Here is a 19,433-nt window from a genome sequence, read left to right as displayed (position 1 = left end):
GAGTGTGCTGTGCAGGACAAAGTGTAACAGAAAGGTCAGAAGTGATAATGAAGGTGTGTGGCTTGCCCTGGTGGCGGGGTGGGGGTGGGGGGGGGAGGGTGGGGAGGGAGAATGAACAGAGGTCAACTGGGGTAGCTGAAGGGTAAGAAGAGAAGATGGCCACGAATTAAATAAAGAACAGCTGGGGAGATTAGACCCCAGAAAGGAAAGTGATGAGGAGCAGAAAGCAAGTGGGAGGAACAGGTGCATGATGGTGTGGCCGACTCCAGCAGAGGCCCCAAGCCATCCGACAAGAAGGGTCTTGGGTGACATCCTGGAGGGGGAACTTCAGCTGAATGTTTAGGACAGAAGTTAGATCGCTAGAGGCTGAAACGTCTCCAGAGTGGATATGGTCGGGGAAAGCTACCTGCTCAAGTTTAAGGAAAACCACAAGATAAAGCTCATTGGAAAATGAGAGAATGTAAACATAAAAGAAGAAAATAGTGATATGCCACACTGCCCGGCCTTTCTAAGAAGTAAGTTCAAGGAAGACCACCCTGTTTTCTGGTGAACAGATTTTCAGGACCACGGAAATACAGGCTGGTTGCTAGGCCTAGCAGTAGTGGGGAATACAGACACAGCTGGGCATGAAAATCGAAATGGATGCATGGGAACTGAAGGCCAGCAAAGGGTACTTACGGTGTGAGAGAATCGTTTGATTCTGCGAATAAAATGTTTGCCGTTAGCACTTGCGCTGCTAATGCCAACTTCAAATATTCCAGGTATTTTTAAACCAAAGCCGGAACTAGACATGCTTTTTCCTCTCTCCGTGATGCTACGTTCAAAATCTGAGTACGACTCATATTCTGTCAGCACAAATTCGTATTTGCCTTGGGTCTAAGGGAAGAAAAAAGAAAAGGTTTCTTACTTGCTTTGACTCACCTCAGTTCCGTACAAGTCAACAGGTACCCACTGAACTCTTAACATGTGCTGGGCTCTCAACTAGAGCCTCTGGATACAGGAACCTCAGAGCCAACTGTGTGCCCAGCCCCAGGGCTCCTAATCCAGTAGGAGAGTCAGACTGTGGGTGATACTCAGAGGTGAGTGCGTGATTTGGGTTTCAACTGGCAGAAATGCAGGAGGGCATTCTGGACTGGGGACTCGGCTTAGGCAAAGGCACACGGGTGGAAAAGAACAGGATGTACTCTACGAAGTAAAGGGATTCTAGGGTAGCTGACCACGAAGACGCAACAGTGAGGGGAAGGGACAGGGGTCGTGAGGGAATGTGCTGTCATCAAAACACTGAGGTTTCTGTATTACTTGGTCCGAAATTTGGACTCAATCCAAGATGAGCCAACGTGGATGTAGCTGAGCCTCCAGAAGATCATTTTGGGACAGCACGGTGGTTGGACTGGAAGGGCTGAATCTGGAGTCAGAGAGACAGGCTGGTGAGAAGGCTGTAAGGGGAGAGCAGCTGACAGCTGATGAGGTGTGGTCAAAGGCGGCACAGTGGGGACAAAGTGACAGGGGCAGGGAAGCGCCTCCCGGAGAACTTAGAAGAACTGTTTGCTCAAAAATCCATTCTCGTTGTTCTGGGCCCAAGGTACTGCCTCGATGTCCTTGGAGGGACCAGTCCCAATGGTCTCTGCCCCCACATATTGGCTTCTGGTTGCCTGCAGTTCCCATAACACTAAGCTGCTGAGGAAGGGAGCTGAGGTGAGTCCGACTGTGGCCTGGGGTAAGGTTGCCTGAGGTGGAACGCGTCCCTGCCATTTTCTAGTTGAGCAACCTTCGACAACAGGCTGAACCTCTGTATGCTCAATGTCTTTTTTTTTATTTAAAAACAATTTTTTTTTATTTTTAACGTTTATTTATTTTTGAGACAGAGAGAGACAGAGCATGAACGGGGGAGGGGCAGAGAGAGAGGGAGACACAGAATCGGAAGCAGGCTCCAGGCTCCGAGCCATCAGCCCAGAGCCTGACGCGGGGCTCGAACTCACGGACCGTGAGATCGTGACCTGAGTCGAAGTCGGACGCTTAACCAACTGAGCCACCCAGGTGCCCCTCTTTTTTTTTTTTTTTTAAGTTCATTTTTATTTATTTTGAGAGAGAGAGAGAGAGAGAGAGAGAAAGCGAGCGAGCAGGGGAGGTGCAGGGAAAGAGGGAGACAAACAGAATCCCAAGCAGGCTCTGTGCCATCAGCACAGCACCCGATGCAGGGCTTGAACCCACAAACTGTGAAATCATGACCTGAGCTGAGATCAAGGGTCGACGCTTAATGGATTGAGCCACCCAGGCCCCCCTGCCTCAGTTTCTTCATGTGTCAAATGGAGACGATGTTTGTCCCTCCCATTGGACTTGTTCTGAGGATTGAGTCTGTATGGATACAACACAGGGCCTGACACAGCACTCCAAAAGCACTGGCTATGCAGAGAGACTTACGATGTATGTCCTGCCAGGTCAGGGGCTATTTTAACTGGGATGGTAACTCAGCTGCTCTGAGATCCTCCCTTGAATGTAGAGGCCCCAGGGGTGCCAGTGGGCACCGTGGGGGAGGTTGTGTTTGTCCATGGCTCATTTATTTTTATTTTTTCTTTTTTAGCCAATACATACGCGTGGAGAGAAGAAGGGGAGGAGGAGGAGGAGGAGGAGGAGGAGGAGGAGAAGGTCGTAACCTAGCCCTTGGAACTGCATAATTAATGACAGAGCACAAACTATGGGTTGACACAGGGAGGTGGGTGGGGGGGATGGGCTAGATGGGTGATGGGTATGTTGGGATGAGCACTGGGTGTCACATGTAAGTGATGAATCAATGAATTCTACAATATTGCAGTGTATATTAACTAACTAAAATTTAGATTAAAAATAATAAAAAATGTGGGGTGTCTGGGTGGCTCAGCCGGGTAAGCATCTGACTCCGGCTCAGGTCATGATCTCATGGTTCATGGGTTCAAGCCCCACATCGGGCTCTGTGCTGACAGCTCAGAGCCTGGAGCCTGCTTCAGATTCTGTGTCTCCTTCTCTCTCTGCCCCTCCCCTGCCTGCTCATGCTCTGTCTCTCTCTCTTAAAAATAAATAAACATTAAAAAAAAAAAAAAAGAACTGAGGTTTGAAGAGAAAACAGCAATACATCCAAGCTGCTTCAGCAGCTCACAGGGTTGGGCTTCGACTCTGTGCCAGCTGGCTCCTTAGTGTGCGTTCCCCCCGTTGCCCTGCAGTGGCTTCCTGCCTGCCACATACCTGTGGGGTGTAGCTTTCCACATTGTATGGCTTCCTAAATCTCGTGTTCAGTATGTAATGGGGGGAGCATCCACCGGCGTAATACCTGTGATCGAGGACGGGGCCCTCGAAGCTGTTTGTGAACAGATTGATCCTGCAGGGAAGGCATGGACAGGGGGAAGAGATTAGGGTGATCAGTTTACGTAAGCCCAGCTGGCAGACCCTAAGGAGTGGAACCGAAGCTCCTGGGTACAGTGTCCAAGAACCTGAGTACCTGGTCCAAACCAGCTTTTCAGCTTCCTGTGGGGCCCTTCCGGACCACAATCATATACCTAGTCCCAGCCACTGGGAGATGCTTGTTCCTCTTCCAATCCACTCTGCTCCTTCTCTGTTGTGTCAGTGCTGTTCCCTGTGCCCAGAATGCCATTCCAGCCACTCACCGTTGTATCTCTTTTTTCCTTATCTTCTTTGTGGGAAGCCTTCACTAGCATTTGCCATGCTAAGCTAGAGGCCCTCCGAAGACCCCTTGCTTGCCCCTCAAGTAGCTACTGTTCTCTATTTTCACAGTTACCTTATGAGAATGGTTTAGCCAAATAGATAAGAAAATAGACTCTGGAGTCAGATGCCTGGGGTCAAATCCCTGCTCTGCCATTTACTAGTAATGCGATCTCAGGCAAGCCAGCTCACCTCTCTGTACCTTGGTCTCTGCATCTGTAAAATGGGGACAAGGAAAATTTATTCTTAATTTCCGTACGATCTCCATCACGAGACACCAAATAATTGTCGTTTGCTGAGACAGACTATGTCTAGACTGTGTCTAGAAACAGAGCAGGGTGTGACTCCACATACGGATCACCTTCTATAGCATCCCCCCGCCCCCCAATCCCTGGGCAGTAGATATCACTGTGGGTAGTTAGAAGGGATGAAAATCAGTGTGCAGCCTTATTTCTCACTGCCTCCTAAGGCAGGCTTCCGTTCCTGATCCGCTCTGACGACTACTGAAAGCTCTTTTCTTGTTGAAAGGAGCTCTGTGTTCTCTCAGCCTCTGTCACTGGCCTCGGTTCTGTTCCTAACAGAATTGTCATAGGCTCTCTTTCCTGTGACAGAGGTCCACGCATCATAAGAACGCCTAAGTGTTTATTTTCTTTAACCAACGCAATGTGGTGCTCACTTTGCGGAGGCGACTCTTCTTATCGATTTACACGTATTGGCTCATGTAATCCTTAAAAAGATTAATCCTTGAGATAGCTATCATGGTGATGATGTCCACTTTACGGAGCAGGGAAGCAAGGCACAGAGGGTAACTGACCTGCCCAAGGTCTCACTGCCAGCCTGCATCCTTCCCCCACACAAGCTGCCGCCTACTGGCTTGTCCTCAATAATCATATTAGCTTATTTGATCCTCACAGAACTCGAGAGAAAGCTATTATTCACTGCCTGCTACAGATGACAAAACTGAAGCCCCACATAGATACGTGCCTCACCGGAGGTCCCACGACCAGCGAGCTGTCATTCTGTCCCCTCCTACAGGGTCCAGTCTGGCCCTACCGCTGGCTTGCAATGCCTACTCGGTCACCCTCTTAGCCCTGTGACCCCTAGGAACTCTCTTAACTTTTGCAGACCTCAGTTTCCTTATTGAGGAGGCGGGGACTATAATAACCAGCTTATAAAGTGGTGCTGAGAGCAAGTCTTCCTCGCGTGAGAAGTCTCTTTCCTTAATGACAACCTTTGGGGAGCGAGATTTGATTTTTTTTGTGTGTGTTTTTTTAAATTTATTTTTTAACGTTTATTTATTTTTGAGACAGAGAGAGACAGAGCATGAACAGGGGAGGGGCAGAGAGAGGGGGAGACACAGAATCCGAAACAGGCTCCAGGCTCTGAGCTGTCAGCACAGAGCGCCCCCGACGCGGGGCTCGAACTCACGGACCGTGAGATCATGACCTGGGCTGAAGTCGGACACATAACCGACCCAGCCACCCAGGCGCCCTCAGAAACCCACTTTTTCACTAACTACTTAGGAGCCTACCCTCTGGGCCAGGCCCTATGCTGGGGCCTAGAGCTAGAGAAGCAGCTAAACCTTCCCCACAAGTTGTCAGTAGGATTCAGAGGTAATGCCGAGAAAGCACGGAGCACAGTCACACGGCAGGTGCTGAGTAAACATGCACCCCCAGCCCTGGTGTGAGGCCCGTGTGGTCTCCGAGCACAGCTCCGTCTCTAGTGTTCCTGAGCCCTCCGCACGGCCCGTGTCTAGCCACAGGCCATGTCCCTGGAGCTCCCCGGAGCTGTGTTCAGAGAGTAGCTACAAGCATCCACTTACACTACGTCTTTTTTTTCGGAAAAGAAGAAAGGAGCCACTCTGTGAATATCAGCTCCCTTCCTCTCCAGAATTTCACTGAATTCTGTGCTGTCCCATCTACACAACAGAAGGACAGTAACTCACCCACTGGCCAGACGGCCAATTGCCCAGTACTGGTCCATTTCATGCTGACATTTTTTATAAATCCTCCTACAGTTGGCTTCATCTGACTGGTCTCCACAGTCGTTGTCCCCGTTGCAGAGAAGCCTGCGGTTTACACACCTCCCTGGAAGGAGAAAGGGTGTTACCGTTAGTCATGTGGCTGCCGAGAGGGAAACAACGGGGATGAGCACCTACTACGTGCCAGATATTTGGCTGGGCCTTTATCTGGCGTAAACACTTTATTCCCCCAAAGAGGCCAGTGTTGTATTTCTGAACCCACTTTGAGGGGAGGTTATTAAGGGTGGGGAAAAGGAAAGTGTCTACATGGCCGGGGTCGAAGTGGCCAGACTGGAGGCAAATCTAGACTTCTCTCTCCGAGGCTGGTGAGGAGAGGTGGGTTTGGTGGGTCCTGTGAGTAGCACTAGCTGTGTGACCTTCCACGGGCTACCTAACCTGCCTCGATCTTCTTGTCTCTAAAACAGGGAAGTCATCTCCCCTTCCCTTCCAGGGCTGTTGGCACTTTTGCTTCCTTTGAATGCTTTCCCCTCTGACTTGACGTCCTTTCTTGTTTGTATATTCTTAGGGGTTAAGCCTATAAGACAGGTGACCCTGTTTCCTTAGAGATGTCTGATCATTTTTAACCAATATCAAAAGCAGAAGAATTCAATTTGGTCTTCAAATGTTTCTTACAAGGCACTTAAACTAAAGCCTGCCTGAATGACCATTATGGCTCTGGTCGGAATCATGGAACACTGGCCATAATGAGTCCATGGACACACTATAAAAGTCTTTCAGATTTATTAGACAGAATTCTTGCATTTGCAATAAGCCCTGGAAATCGCTCTGAAAATCTCTAACCTTTTCTTGAAAAATCCTGAAGCACACCCGGTCCATATGGGCACAGGGAACGTAGAGAGGTTGCAATTCCCATCTAGATCATCTTGGGTCAAAATACTCTTACGTTTGCTGGGGAAGTGGTGAAATAGAGAGACATGTGCTTGCTTGAATGAACTAGATGTGAGTTGAAAAGACAAGTGTTTACTTAGTTCTCCAGTAGATGAGTATTGTACGCTCCTCCCTTCGTTCCTTTAATCAAAACTTTTTACTGACTCTCATGCATTAGGGGTTCCGCTATACTTGGTTATGCAGAAAGGCAAACGTCAAGAGCTACTTCTGCAAACATTTTTCAGAGGTAAGTGGTCTAAACACCCGATGGAACGGCTGTAGGCTTTCCATGTTGTCCTCAGCCCCAGGCCTCTGAGAGAGCCAGCAGGGCTCAGAGTCTGCAAAGAGCTTTCATTCCCACTGTGTCACCTGATGCTTCTAGTATGCTTGTAAGGTATTAACGTCACTTCCGATTTTCTGTTAAGAGAACCGACATGCAGAAAGGCTAAGTGACTTCTCCTAGGTCACAAAGTCAAAATAAGACTTGGCTCGAGGTTTCTGATCCCAAGTTCTGATCCCTCTGATCTTGGGCAAGTAACGTCCCCAAGTCTTAATTTGTTAATTTGTAAAATGAGGATAATATTGATGCCTATTTTATAGGGCTGTTTTTGTGAAATAATACATGGGAAGAGAGGACAAGGAGGGCTCCCGGCCTGACCCATGACCCTGACCTTGAGCAGCAGGCAATGGCCAGTGCCCCCATCACCCCATTTGCTAGATATCCCCTCCCACTCCTGCATCCCTTTATACCTGTCTGTGCACACACAAAGCCTTCACATTGCACTTGACTTCTGCATGGTCTGCTGGTAACACAGTCTTCAACTTCCTTGTCAGAGAAGTTACATGGTTCCCCATTGAACTGAGAGGGCCGGAGCAAGTAGGCATGTCTGTACTGTGGCAGAGAGGAGGAAGGTGAACCAAGGGCGGAGCCTCAGGGACCTCGGGAACTGAGGGATATTCACTGAAGGGTCCGTGTTGCAAGTGCCTGTTTGCTCGACTGTTTCAACTAGACTCTGAGCTCTCTGAGGGCAGAGACCTGGCCTTTGATCTCTGCAGCTGCAGTGATCAATAAAGATTTGCTGAATGTGGGAAAAGCTGGGGCTTCAGAGTCAAAAGGTATTAAGTAGACTGATGTGGCCAGTTCAGTAACACAACACCACAATCTCTCAGCTTGATTACTCCAATGGGTTGATTCAATTATTCTCATTTACTCACTATCTTATAAATCAAAAAGCAAGCACATTGGAGACACATCTGACTCTGATACTTTCTTGTTATGTGATGTTGGCAAGTTACTTAACCTCTGTGATCTCAATTTGGTAACCTATGAAATAGGGGTAATGAATTAACCTAACTGTACGGTTATGGAGTTTCAACTATATAGAGGATCTAAATATGAAATCTCATGTTGTCCGGTACCTAGTAGGCACACAATTTCTTGTGCTTATTTTTCTTTATTGTTATCACTTTTAAATTCCCATTGGTTGACATATAGTGGTATTTTTCTTTATTTTTAATCTTTACCAGGCAATATTCCTCTATCTCTAACTTCCTATTCGTTTATTCCAGAAATATTGGATTTCCAAAACACTGAGCCACCCGATGTTGAACAAGGTCGGTACTGATGCTTGCTTGGTTATTTTTTAATTGAAGTACAGGTGACACAGTGTTACGTTAGTTTAGGGTGCACAACACGGTGAGTCCACAGCTCTGTACATTATGCTGTGCTCACCGCAAGTGCACCATACTACAAGATGACAATACCATTGACTATATTCCCCAGGCTGTACCTCCATCCCCATGACTTATTCACTCCATAAGGGCTTGCTTGTGTGTTTCTAATCATAATCGTGCCCTCTGGCCTGCCCTCAAGGAGGTCGCTGCAGATGGTGGGGGTGGTGATGGTGAGCGCCAGGCAGGGACAACGCAGTGTGATGGCCGCCATATTGAGGAAGGACACAGTGCTCTGTGAATTGATAGAGGCCTCCCCGATACAAACTTGGGAGCCAGTAAGTGACAAGTGAGCTGAGGTTCCAAAGGTGAAACGAGATGTCAGGCAAACAGGAAGAGGCAGCGTGAGGAAGGCAGGGAAGAGTAATCTGTGGGGAGAAAGTCGCTCTACCAAACCCGAGAGACTAGCGAGAGCGTGCCTTGTTCCAGAAAACAAAAAGATGTTCATCTTGGCCAGAGAGAAGAATACAGGAGGGCGGTGGCCAGAGCTGGAGGGAGACATAGCCAGGGGCAAGTAAGAGAGGGCCCCCCAGGTCTCAGGTTAGATTTAGTATTTTACTATGAGTCAATGAGAAACAATTATAGGGGGAAAAGTGATCCTGTCTGGGTGGCTTCCAAATACTAGTTGTAGGCAAGAGTTTGGTGCGACAAAATCATACAAGCCAGGGTAGCAGCCCCTTTGCAGAATGACATGTTAACCAACCATAGTTATTATTTGTATGGCATCTGGACACCCCTCCCCACCTCTCCCTGCCAAAAAAAAAAAAAAAAAAAAAAAAATACAGACAACCATTCACCCATACTCCTTTGCGGGACCCCAGAGGGTCTTTTGTCCTGGAAGGCAGAGACTGGCAGGACAGGGATGAGGTCTGCAAAGAAGATTGTTAGAAGACCAGCCCCAGGCACCAAAGACAAAATGGGATTGAGGGGTGTGGAAATGATGGGAGAGAGGCATCTCAAAATTCCGGTTGAAGGGTTTTGATAACCCTGCAGCCAGTGACCCTGCAGAGAGTGATGATGTCCACTGAGGGCCAGTGGGTAACAAACTCTGAGTGAAGAGTGCTGGCTGGCTGGCTGGCTCATGCTGAGTCTTCCTGGTTTATGCTGCAGATGAAACAATTGTACAGATAATTGGATCAATGCTGATAATTTCAGCAATAAAGCTCACTTTGGGAACTGAATGATCCTGCTTGGCTCTCCACAAAGATCCAGTTAACTGTGTAAATGTCCTGGGTCCACTTTTACAGCCTCGTTAGGGTCTTAGCCCGTGGCTGCTTTGATATCCTGAGGAGCTGGGGAAATGGCAACCCTCTTCTTTTCTCTTTTCTCTCACATACCTGCTGTTCTCAGAGCTGGGATCCCGCGTCAGCCCTCGTATGACAGGGGAACCTGAAGCACAAATATGGCAGGGACTATGGTGGTTTTTGTTTGTTTATTTGTTCGTTCGTTTGTTTGTTTGTGGGACAACACTAGACAAGAAGCCAGCGGCCCAAATTCAAGGCCTTTATCTGCTGCTAGGTGAACCTGACAAACTGCCCGCTCTGAGTCTCTGTTTACCTATTTGCCTAACGGAAAGTGCCACTGCTGCCTTCCCTTCCTTCTGGAGGTGCCAGAAAATATCACACGATCAAACAATACCTATTTATGGCGCTCTTGTTATGTTCCAGAAATTGGCCTACATTGTAGGTATAGAATTGAATAAACCTTCAACAGCTTCCCACTTAATGGAAAGGTAAGTAATTAAGGAAAAGTAAATGGCAGGAAGAACAGGGAGCTATTACAGGTGTTGGAAGGTTGGCTATCTAATAGCACATAGGGCTGAGAAGTCAACGAAGGGCTCCAAAGAGGTAGCCTGTAGGCAGAGTTTCAAATAATGAGTAGGTGTTCGCCAGCAATGCAAGTGGGAAAGGTCACTCCAGCCTCCGAAAGCAGCATGAATAAAGGCAGAGAGAGAGTGTGAAATGGTCAGAGAGAGACAAGTGTTCTGTGGGCCGGAGTGGGGGATGCTTTATGGAGATGTCGGCCAGGTCAACGTCATGGGGGCCTTGAAGACCGTGAGTCTGGATCTGATCTCAAGAGCCATGTGTAGACTTTGAACGGGTTTCAAGCTGGGAAAAGACAGGCCACGCTTGCATTTTCAATAGCTCCCCTGGTTGTACCACGAAGATGGACTGAAAGAGCAAGTTTGGAGGCAGGAAGTCTGATTAGGAAGCTATTAACCGGAGCAAGGATAAGTATGCTAGGCAAGTAGCCGGAAGGTTGAAGAAAGGATCTACTACTTGGAAACACTGAGGAACAGACTTCATCAAGTGAGCCAACGTTCAATGAGATCCTACTATGTGCCAGGCACTGTCAGCAGTGCCTTCACCACTCTTGCTGAGAGTTAGGGCTTCTGGAAGCTTAGAGCTCCCCCAAGGCCAGAGTACTTACCCTTTTCTTCTGACAGGGATCACACGTGGTCCAGGAGGACCAGCTGGAAAGTTCACAATCAATAGGCATCAGTGAGACATCCACATTCCGTGTGTGTCTGCTCTTGGCGAGGCTCTCATTGACTGCATTTGACTCAAGAGACTGTGGCCTTTCACCTCTAAATGGCCATCATGAGAGAACAGAATCAAGTGTCAAAAAAGAATTAAGTATGCATACAACCACCTACCCATCCGTTCAATATATATATATATATATATGTATATATATATATATATATATATATATATATATATATATATATTTGCTCATTTGTGTGAGGCTATTAGTTTATCATTCAAGTATAGGTTAATTCATCCAGCAAACAGTTATCGAACACCCATAAGTGCCTTCCATTTTGGCCAGCTATCGTCAAAAGAGTACCGAACTCAAGAGCAGAAGACAGTCCATTGGCACCTGGGGGATCTGACTTGCCTTTTCAACCTGTGTGAGTTCCACTTTTCTCATCCATGTAATGGGAGAATCATGCCTCCCTCCCAAGGCTATTCCTGGGATTCACTGAGAAAGTACACGTGAGAGTACTTGATAAACGCTAAACTGCTACAGATAAGCAGGGAATACAACCACAGCTAGATGTATGACTTGAAGCAATTCCTTCCTCACTGGGGGCCTCTGTGTTATGCCAGGGAAAGGAGAGGTTTGGACTAGATGGTCTTTAAGGCACTCTCCCTTGTTAAGAGTGCATGAAACATTTGCTGAGAACGAACAACATTCAGGGTACTGTGCTACAGGGGATACAGGGAAATATAAAACATAGGTTCTGCCTTCTGGAGCTCACGTCTATCTTAGAACAGGAGAAGAGAAACATGTCTCATATCTTAGCTCTTTGGGACTCATCCAGTAGGCAAGGTTTGTAAGCACGCAGGCTCCAGGGCCAGAGTTTGCCTTAGGACGTCACTGTAGTGTGGAGGCTGGGCCAGGGTGAGGAGAGCCTGGAGGTGGGACAAGCAGGCAGGAGGCTCATGCAGTAGCATCAATGAGTGATGTGAACTTGAACCATGGCAATGTCTAGGGGAGAGCACATGGCGGGGAGTGGGGGGACAGGTATACGAGATGTTGCTCCAGTGGAACGGATAGAAATTGAGAGGAAGAGGTTAGACAGGAAGGGGTTCAGGTTGATGCTTAGTTCTAGTTTGCGTGTGTGCGTGAGTGGGGGACACAGGAGCAAAAGATCTTGTTGGAGAGGATGTGGGCGGGCATGCTGAGTCCCAGGCGCTCACGGAACACCTATGTAGAGTATTCAGCAACTAGTTCCTAAGTGGGTTTGGTATTCCGAAGAGAGATTTTCGCTAGAGATACGGAGCTGATCCTGAGAAGCTATGGGAGAGCATAAGACTGTTATTGAGAGGAGAAGCAGGCCAGAGAGAAGTCCTTGAGGGACAGCAACACCACCAGCAGTCCAAGAGACAATGGTGCCCTGCCAGTCCAGAGCAGACAGAGCCTATAAGGGGATGTAGGTGAGGGCAGGGTGGGTGGGTGGGTGGAAGGGGCAGACAGTGTCGCATCTATAGAGCTGTCAAACAACATGAACTATGTCTAGAAAGTAAGGTGACGCTTTTTGTGGAGTTCCTGGCATTCGGTGGGATATTCAGTAAAAGAGTGAATAAACAAACGTGGTATTGAATCTGTCTAGGCCTCCAGTTAACTCCGTGTGTAACATGACGGGTGAGGGGGGTGGGAGGGAGGGGAGAGTAGGTGATGGGTATTGAAGAGGGCCTCTTTTGGGAGGAGCCCTGGGTGTTGTATGGAAACCAATTTGACAATAAATTTCATATATTAAAAAAATAAATAATATATAAATTTAAAAAAATAAACAAAACAAAACAAAACAAACAAACAAAAAACCATGACGGGTGCATTTAGATTTTACCCTTCCTCCACCGGCGAGAACATAATCTTGCAACCTGTGTTCCTTTTCAAGGCAAAAGAGATGAGAAAGAAAAACAAAGATTTTCTGAGCACCCAGGACATGTCAAGCTCTGTGTGAGGTGTTTTACCTGGGCCATCTCCTTGAATCCTCACGACAATGCGAGAGGACATTGCCACTTGGGCAGATGAGGGAAATGACGGGAAGTCACGTAGCTGGTATGCAGTGGTCCTGGGGTCTGAGCTGAGGTCTGTTGGACTCTAATGCCTCTTTATCCATTTCCCCCATGCTGCCTGGAAGGGTGCCAGGAACAGCATCCACTCTACCAGTGCCCTCTGTCTCTATGCAAGGTCTCTTTCATCTCTGTGTCCAAGATTGAGTCATTAGGGAGAGCATCACACAGTTTCCACTGTCTCAAATACATAGTACATCACTCCAGACAAGGGCATTAACAATACATTCTCACTTGGCAAAAGTCCTAAAAAGAGGATAATATTAACTATAGTGAAATCCATCTCCAAAACCGCCCCAGAGACCAGCAAAAATCAATTGCCTAGTAAAGTTGGGTCTTTAAGGAAAGGTCAAAGACTCTCCTGGAAACCACAGGTGGATACTTTTAAAATGGTTACTTGAGGCAGGATGCTGCACCCCAGGAGCGGGGCTCAGAATGTGTTCTTATATCTACTAATTTGCTGGGGTTTGACAAAACAATATTGTCTGTGATTCGGCTTCTCCTAAGTATGTATTTGACAGCTCGGCAGGGTACCCTCTTCCTGTTTCAACTAAGAAACGGTTACATTGTGTTTTTAGCAACTATCAAGGCAATTCTGGGCACAGTTGAGACTGAGTGGATGGGTAATGTACACGCACTGTATTAAGAGTCACAATTATTTTCTTCTCTGAGATTTGAAAGCCTGTTAATAGGCGAGATGATCGTTTACAGAAGGAACTTGGTAAAAAGTAGTTATAGCCACCAGGTCTCTCATTTTTGCACCCCATTTTCATTATGGAGGTGGCAGTATAATGAAGTAATCAGCTGAATAAATAGTATGTTTGTAAATTACATCAGTTAGGATGTGTGTGGTTTATTAGTACTACAAAATGCAAATTGGAAAGAAAGGCTGGCATTAAATTGCATCTTTAAATCCTGGCCTCTGTGTAGCGATACAGCACATTCATTTCATGCCCACGGATTTTTACGGAAACAGACCAGATGGACCTTTTGACCAACTGAAATGACTCTGTCATTCAAAATCCTCTCTATGTTTTTAAACATGCCCGGAGAAGTACAGAAAGTAAAATAATAAACACTCATGTAGTCATAACCCATGATTGGCAATTATTAACATTTTGGTATATTTCCTTCAATTTTTTTTTAATAGAAAATAACCCTATACATTACACATCTGCATTGGATACCAGCCCCAGATACATTTCCCTCTCCTCCTTCTCAGAGGGAACTGTTGTCGGGGATTTACATGTATCCCTTGAGCCCTTTAAATATTTTTACATATTATGTACGCACAACATATAACATTGTTTTTGTGTGCTTTACTCACACTATGCATATTATTGTGCAACTTGCTTTTGTCAATCAACGCTCTACTTCTGAGCCCTCTCCATGTTGATTCATAGAGAGATCTAGTTCATTTCTTTACCTCCGATGTCCCATCAGAGGACATAAGTTGCATTCGATGTATTCTTTTTCTTTTTGAAAGACATTTATATTTTCCCAATGTTTTGCAATTGCAAATAATGCTACAATAAATACCTTTCTACAAGTCCTTGTAACATATCCCTCTACATAAGGAATGGCAAGGATGTGCCTTTCCTTGAGGTGTACAGAATGCAATTGCCAACATCAGGATATATTTCACTGGGTCCCTGTCTCCTACTCTCTTTCTAACAGGAGTTTCTGATCAAAATAAAGATGGATCCGTCGAGGAAGGCAGGATTAGGTCAGCAGTAAATTGCAAGCCATCAACTTACAGAGATGGGGTGTGTCAATATATTTTGGCTTTCTGTAGAAATGCCCTGACACAACAACTCTCTGTCACACACAATTTGTTAGCCAGCTACATTCCCTTTGCAAATAGCATCCTTCCTCTTTGCTGGAAGAGGCAGCTTCTGGGTGGCAGAGTTTCAATTTCTCCTCTCTCTGTCATTTGCTGTTGTAGACGTGAAATTTAAAGCAACATCTCAAGGCAACAAATGTGTGGCCCAGAGATAGAGAAATGACATGGGGGCCCAGCACGTCAGATACACAATGCAGCTGGAGAGGGGATAATGCATTTGAGAGGCAGGATAGTACAGGGATACAAAGGAGCTCTGGAACCAGAAACAAAACAAAACAAAACAAAACAAAACCAATTGGATTTGAATCCATATTCTGTTACATATTAAGTGAGTAGCTTTGTGACGTTTACCTTATCTACCAATCTTAGTTTCCCTCTCTGCAACACTGTAAGCAATAAAACTTACCTCCAATAGCTGTGAGGGCTTAGAGCTAATGCATCCAAGTGGCTGGCACAGAGCAGCGATAAACAATAGGTCTTAGGACGATGTGATTATTTCATCTGACATGATTATAAGAACTAAACAAAAACCTTTCTTGGGAGCTAACATGAGGGAGGTCTCAGTTTCTCCTGTGCCAGAACTGAAGGCTGTTCATCCACTTCTGTATGGAACTCAAATACCTGCTGTGTTCGGGACCACCCAGTGGAACTCACGGGTAGAGGCCAGAACACCAAACCTGGTGGGGGTTTGAGACTGACAACGTGAGTGAATCTCTTCTCCTCTCTGAGGACCCTTTTGCTTTTCTACATAGTGTGAATAAGAGAGAATATCCATCTCATGGCATGGCTGGAGGATTAAACAAGACACTCTACTTATCTACTACGCCTACCTCCACTTTCCATGTCAGAGTGAACTTCCGAATATATAAATATGATCGTGCAGCTCCTTGGCTTAGAACCCTGCAATGGCTCCCCATTGCTAGAGGGTAAGGTTCAAGGTCCTTAGCTCCCACCCTAGTGCTCCTCCACTCCACCCACTCTGATCCTGCTGACTCCCACTTGATCTCGTCTTTGCTAGTGCCTCGCCTTGGCCCGTGCTCGAGGCCTCCTGAAATAGACTTGAAGCTTCAGGAACAAGCCAGGCTTCTTGTATTTTCCATGCCTTCGTCTATGATGCTTCCTTTGCCTTGAACACCCTCCACCCCCTGGGCCATTTGGCGAACATCTATTCTTATATAAAGATTCAGTTCAAATACCGTCCTTTTCTAGAAGACGTTCCAGACTTACTGAATGCCCAGTAGAGCTGGTCACTCCCTCTCTTGCTTCTCACCTGTCCCTGTATCATCTCTTGCAACTGTACCTAGAGTGTGTGCCCACATGGTGGCTTTTTCCATGAGAACACAAGCTCTCTGTGTCTTACTCATCTCTGTATCCTTAGAGCCTGACAAGGGGTCTTGCAAAGGGGTCACTCCTATTTGCAGGGGGTCGGGTTGCCATGAGCCCCTTCAACCTCCATTCCAGACACATATCCCTGGGTCTTTAACCCTTCTCTGTGTATACATAGTACACGCATATAAGGCAGGCCTTGGCAGCTTGGTTCTTCGTGGGGCCAAGTTGAGATTCTTGACAATCCATAATAGCTATTATTTGTTGAGTGCCCAATGGGTAGTGAACCTCTCCGTTCTGGTCTTAGGGGTGGTGCCCAGTGGCAGCTGAGTGCTGAGAAGAGGTGAGACCGGGGGGTGTGTCCAATGGGCACCGGTGCTCCTCACATTAAGTGGGAGGTTGTGCTCAGACAGCATTTATGGAATCAACAAAAGGAATGGCACGAACAGCCCTTCTTCCCACAGGGAAGGTCTGCTCACAAGGAGGCCTGGGATACCTGAGCATTTCAGTGTCATGGAAGGGCTTCTCATGTACCAGGAGGACCTCCTAATTGCCAAGTCACTGGCACATCTTTCACCGGAGCCCACGTTTGAGCTTTCACTAAGATATTTTCTTTAGCCTGTCTTGTATCCTATTAACAATACCAAAAATAATGAAATAAATCAGTTAGAACTTAACTGCTGGGAACATACAGGAGTGTGTGTGTGTGTGTGAGAGAGAGAGAGAGAGAGAGAGAGAGGGAGAGAGAGACACAGAGAGAGAGAGAGAGAGAACCTGAGAACCCACAGAATTTGGGCTGATGAGCAGGTAGAGTGGGTCCCACTCAGACATTAAAGTCACTGATGTGAATTGGCTCTTTTTTCCACACATGACAGGCCTTCTTTTGCGCAAAGAAGCTTTGTTCAGAACACAGAACAAGTATCCTATTCTCAGTGTGACAAAATACATTTAAACATGTCAGTTTCTCAGGGGAACTTGTGTTGAAGTCAGACGCTTGGTTCCATAATAATCTGAAGACAGTTGTTGATATTATTTTACCAAATGCATGCAAATTGCTCGAGGAGATGCTCCTTATTCAATAGACGCACGACAAAGAGGCGGTCAGCATTTTGTGGCTTCGTACTCCCTGTCACATTATTGACTGGCGAATCACTTGTCACCATCACTTACCTGGAGCCGGGCAAACCAAGGCAGCCCAGGGCAGCAGAGAGAAGAATCAGTTCTGATGGTGTCCTCCGAGCCCACGGCACCGATATCTTCATTGTCTCTACGTGATGGAGCTTCAGCTGAGGCTCCGAGGTCCATGAAAAGTCTGCACAGGGAGCTTCTGTCCCCACAGAGCAAACAGTTCAGCAAAGTAAACAGAAAGCCAGTGGTGCCTGGAAACCCCTTAGACTTTGCACGGACAGAACCGTGCCTATGACCCCAGACACCAATGAGAACGGTGGAAAACTGTGCAGCACACGACACAGACTATCCGGGGAAGCAGCCGAGAGGACAGGCTGTCTGTGGGGCCTGCGGGCTCTAGGTCCAGACTGCCTGGGTTCAACTCCTTTCTCTGCTTTGTCACCTTTGGCAAGTCACTTTACCTCTAGGCCTCGGTTTCCTCGCTTGCAAGGTGGTGAGGTTTACGGAAAGTAACCTAAGCAAGGCGACAAGGACAGGCCCATGGGAAACACTCGCACGTGGGAGCTATTACTACGAAGTGGAAGGCAGGGTGGGAAGTCAAACCAAGCTTTGCGTTTTGCCTCTTTCTAGCCGTGTGACTTTGAGCAAGTCAATGAGGAGCTGCTGAGCTCTAGAACCTGTCTACCCGAGTTAGAATTCTCTTGGTATGTTTCACTAGTTGTGTGACCCGTGGCAAATCATTAACCTCTGGGAGCCTCTTTCCTCATCTGTAAAACGAGAATAATAGTGCCCAACTCACAAGGCTGATGGGAAGACCAAATCAACTGAAATATTTAAAACACTTTGAAGGGTGCCTGGCACGTTCTACGTGCCCTCTCTGTAAGTGACCTGCTATCTTTTATTGACTTTTTCTGATTCTGTTCCCTCGTCCACGAAATTTGGAGAGTTAGGCTTACCCGTCACTCAGGATTGGGAGAGTCACTGGACTACTAACTGTGAAAGTGCTTCATAAAAAGGCATCATAAAAGCAGTAACTGTAGGGGCACCTGAGTGGCTCCGTTGGTTAAGCATCCCACTCTTGATTTTGGCTCAGGTCATGATCTCACAGTTTGTGGGATTGAGACCCACGTTGGGTTCTGTGCTGACAGTGAGGAGCCTGCTTGGGATTCTCTCTCTCCCTCTCTCTCTGCCCCTCTCCTGCCTGCGTGCTCTCTTTCTCTCTCAAAACAAGCAAATACACTTAAAAAAAAAATAACTGTGAAAGAGTAATTATCCAAATCTGTGTCGTTTGTTATTATATAACTTACATGGAACTTCACCACGGTTTGGGGAAAAGCAGAGAGCTTTCCTGACCTTGCCGGAAAGCGTACTAGGTGATTGGTAGTGGTAGCTTGAACAGGCGTCTCCCATATTTGCTAGTGACCCTACGAACCCCCACGTGGTAGCAACCTGAAAAGAGTTCAGTCAACACCATTGCCTTCCACCTACCATGTCTCCCACATTGCAGGTCAGAGGGACTCTCTCTTTCCTCTAGGGGTGAACCCAGCAAAGGCAGGTGCCACTCATGTATGGTGAATCAACTTGAGCCTGGAAGAGGGATTTTCCTTCGACTTTTCATTATTCTGAGTAGCACGCCGATTGCCCTGCCATTTCGATGTGGCATCCCCCTCAAACGGGATTAAAGGAAAATGTCACATGAGACTCTCTTGCAGGGGCGTAATCCAAGCAAATGTTCACCTCAATACGTCTAGAAATGATTCCCAGAGGACCCGTGACTGGGTGTCGGATGGACGTGTTCACATTTTCAGTTCTGGCTGACACAACGTCAGCCCCACTTCTCAGCTGGAGACAGCACCTGCCGCCCCTGTGGTGGGGGGCACTGGCGTGGGGTTGGAGGAAGCATAGCACAGACTCAAAGGCAATGTGCAAGTGGCCAAGGATCCCAAACACACCTCTCTGCAAACCACCACTGGCTCCTCAGAATCAACAAATTAAAGTCCAAACTGCACTAACCTTGCATTTATGAAACCAACCTGCAGGGGCATTAAGGGCTGTTTAAACAGGTGGAAGACGGTCCTGTTGCTGTTGATGCTGCAGGTATAGATGAGGGGACCCGGGGTGGGGGGAGGCAGCAGGCAGCTTGACGATGCACTGGGAGGAAGACTGCACAGCATTTCCTTAAACAAGCGACCTCATTTCTCTGTTTTCTATTCTGAAA

At 47.1% G+C, this 19,433-nt stretch overlaps 1 protein-coding gene across 1 annotated transcript in view; it reads right to left on the bottom strand.

Moving 5' to 3' along the window:
• C8B (complement C8 beta chain) overlaps positions 1–17,349 on the bottom strand; it is a 37,012-nt gene extending 19,663 nt beyond the window's left edge. Inside the window, exons 1-6 of the mRNA XM_047872878.1 lie at positions 17,258–17,349; positions 10,763–10,919; positions 7,352–7,493; positions 5,639–5,780; positions 3,220–3,352; positions 679–876 (exon numbers count right to left, since the gene is read on the bottom strand). Coding sequence (XP_047728834.1) covers positions 679–876; positions 3,220–3,352; positions 5,639–5,780; positions 7,352–7,493; positions 10,763–10,919; positions 17,258–17,349 — 864 coding nt within the window. The remainder of the gene's footprint in view (positions 1–678; positions 877–3,219; positions 3,353–5,638; positions 5,781–7,351; positions 7,494–10,762; positions 10,920–17,257) is intronic.
• Between the last annotated feature and the right edge of the window lie 2,084 nt (positions 17,350–19,433).

Source organism: Prionailurus viverrinus, chromosome C1 (assembly GCF_022837055.1).
Source record: "Prionailurus viverrinus isolate Anna chromosome C1, UM_Priviv_1.0, whole genome shotgun sequence".
In the NCBI taxonomy this organism is placed as follows: Eukaryota; Metazoa; Chordata; class Mammalia; order Carnivora; family Felidae; genus Prionailurus; species Prionailurus viverrinus.
Note: the sequence above shows the minus strand (reverse complement) of the source record. Positions and strands in the feature narration are given on the sequence as shown.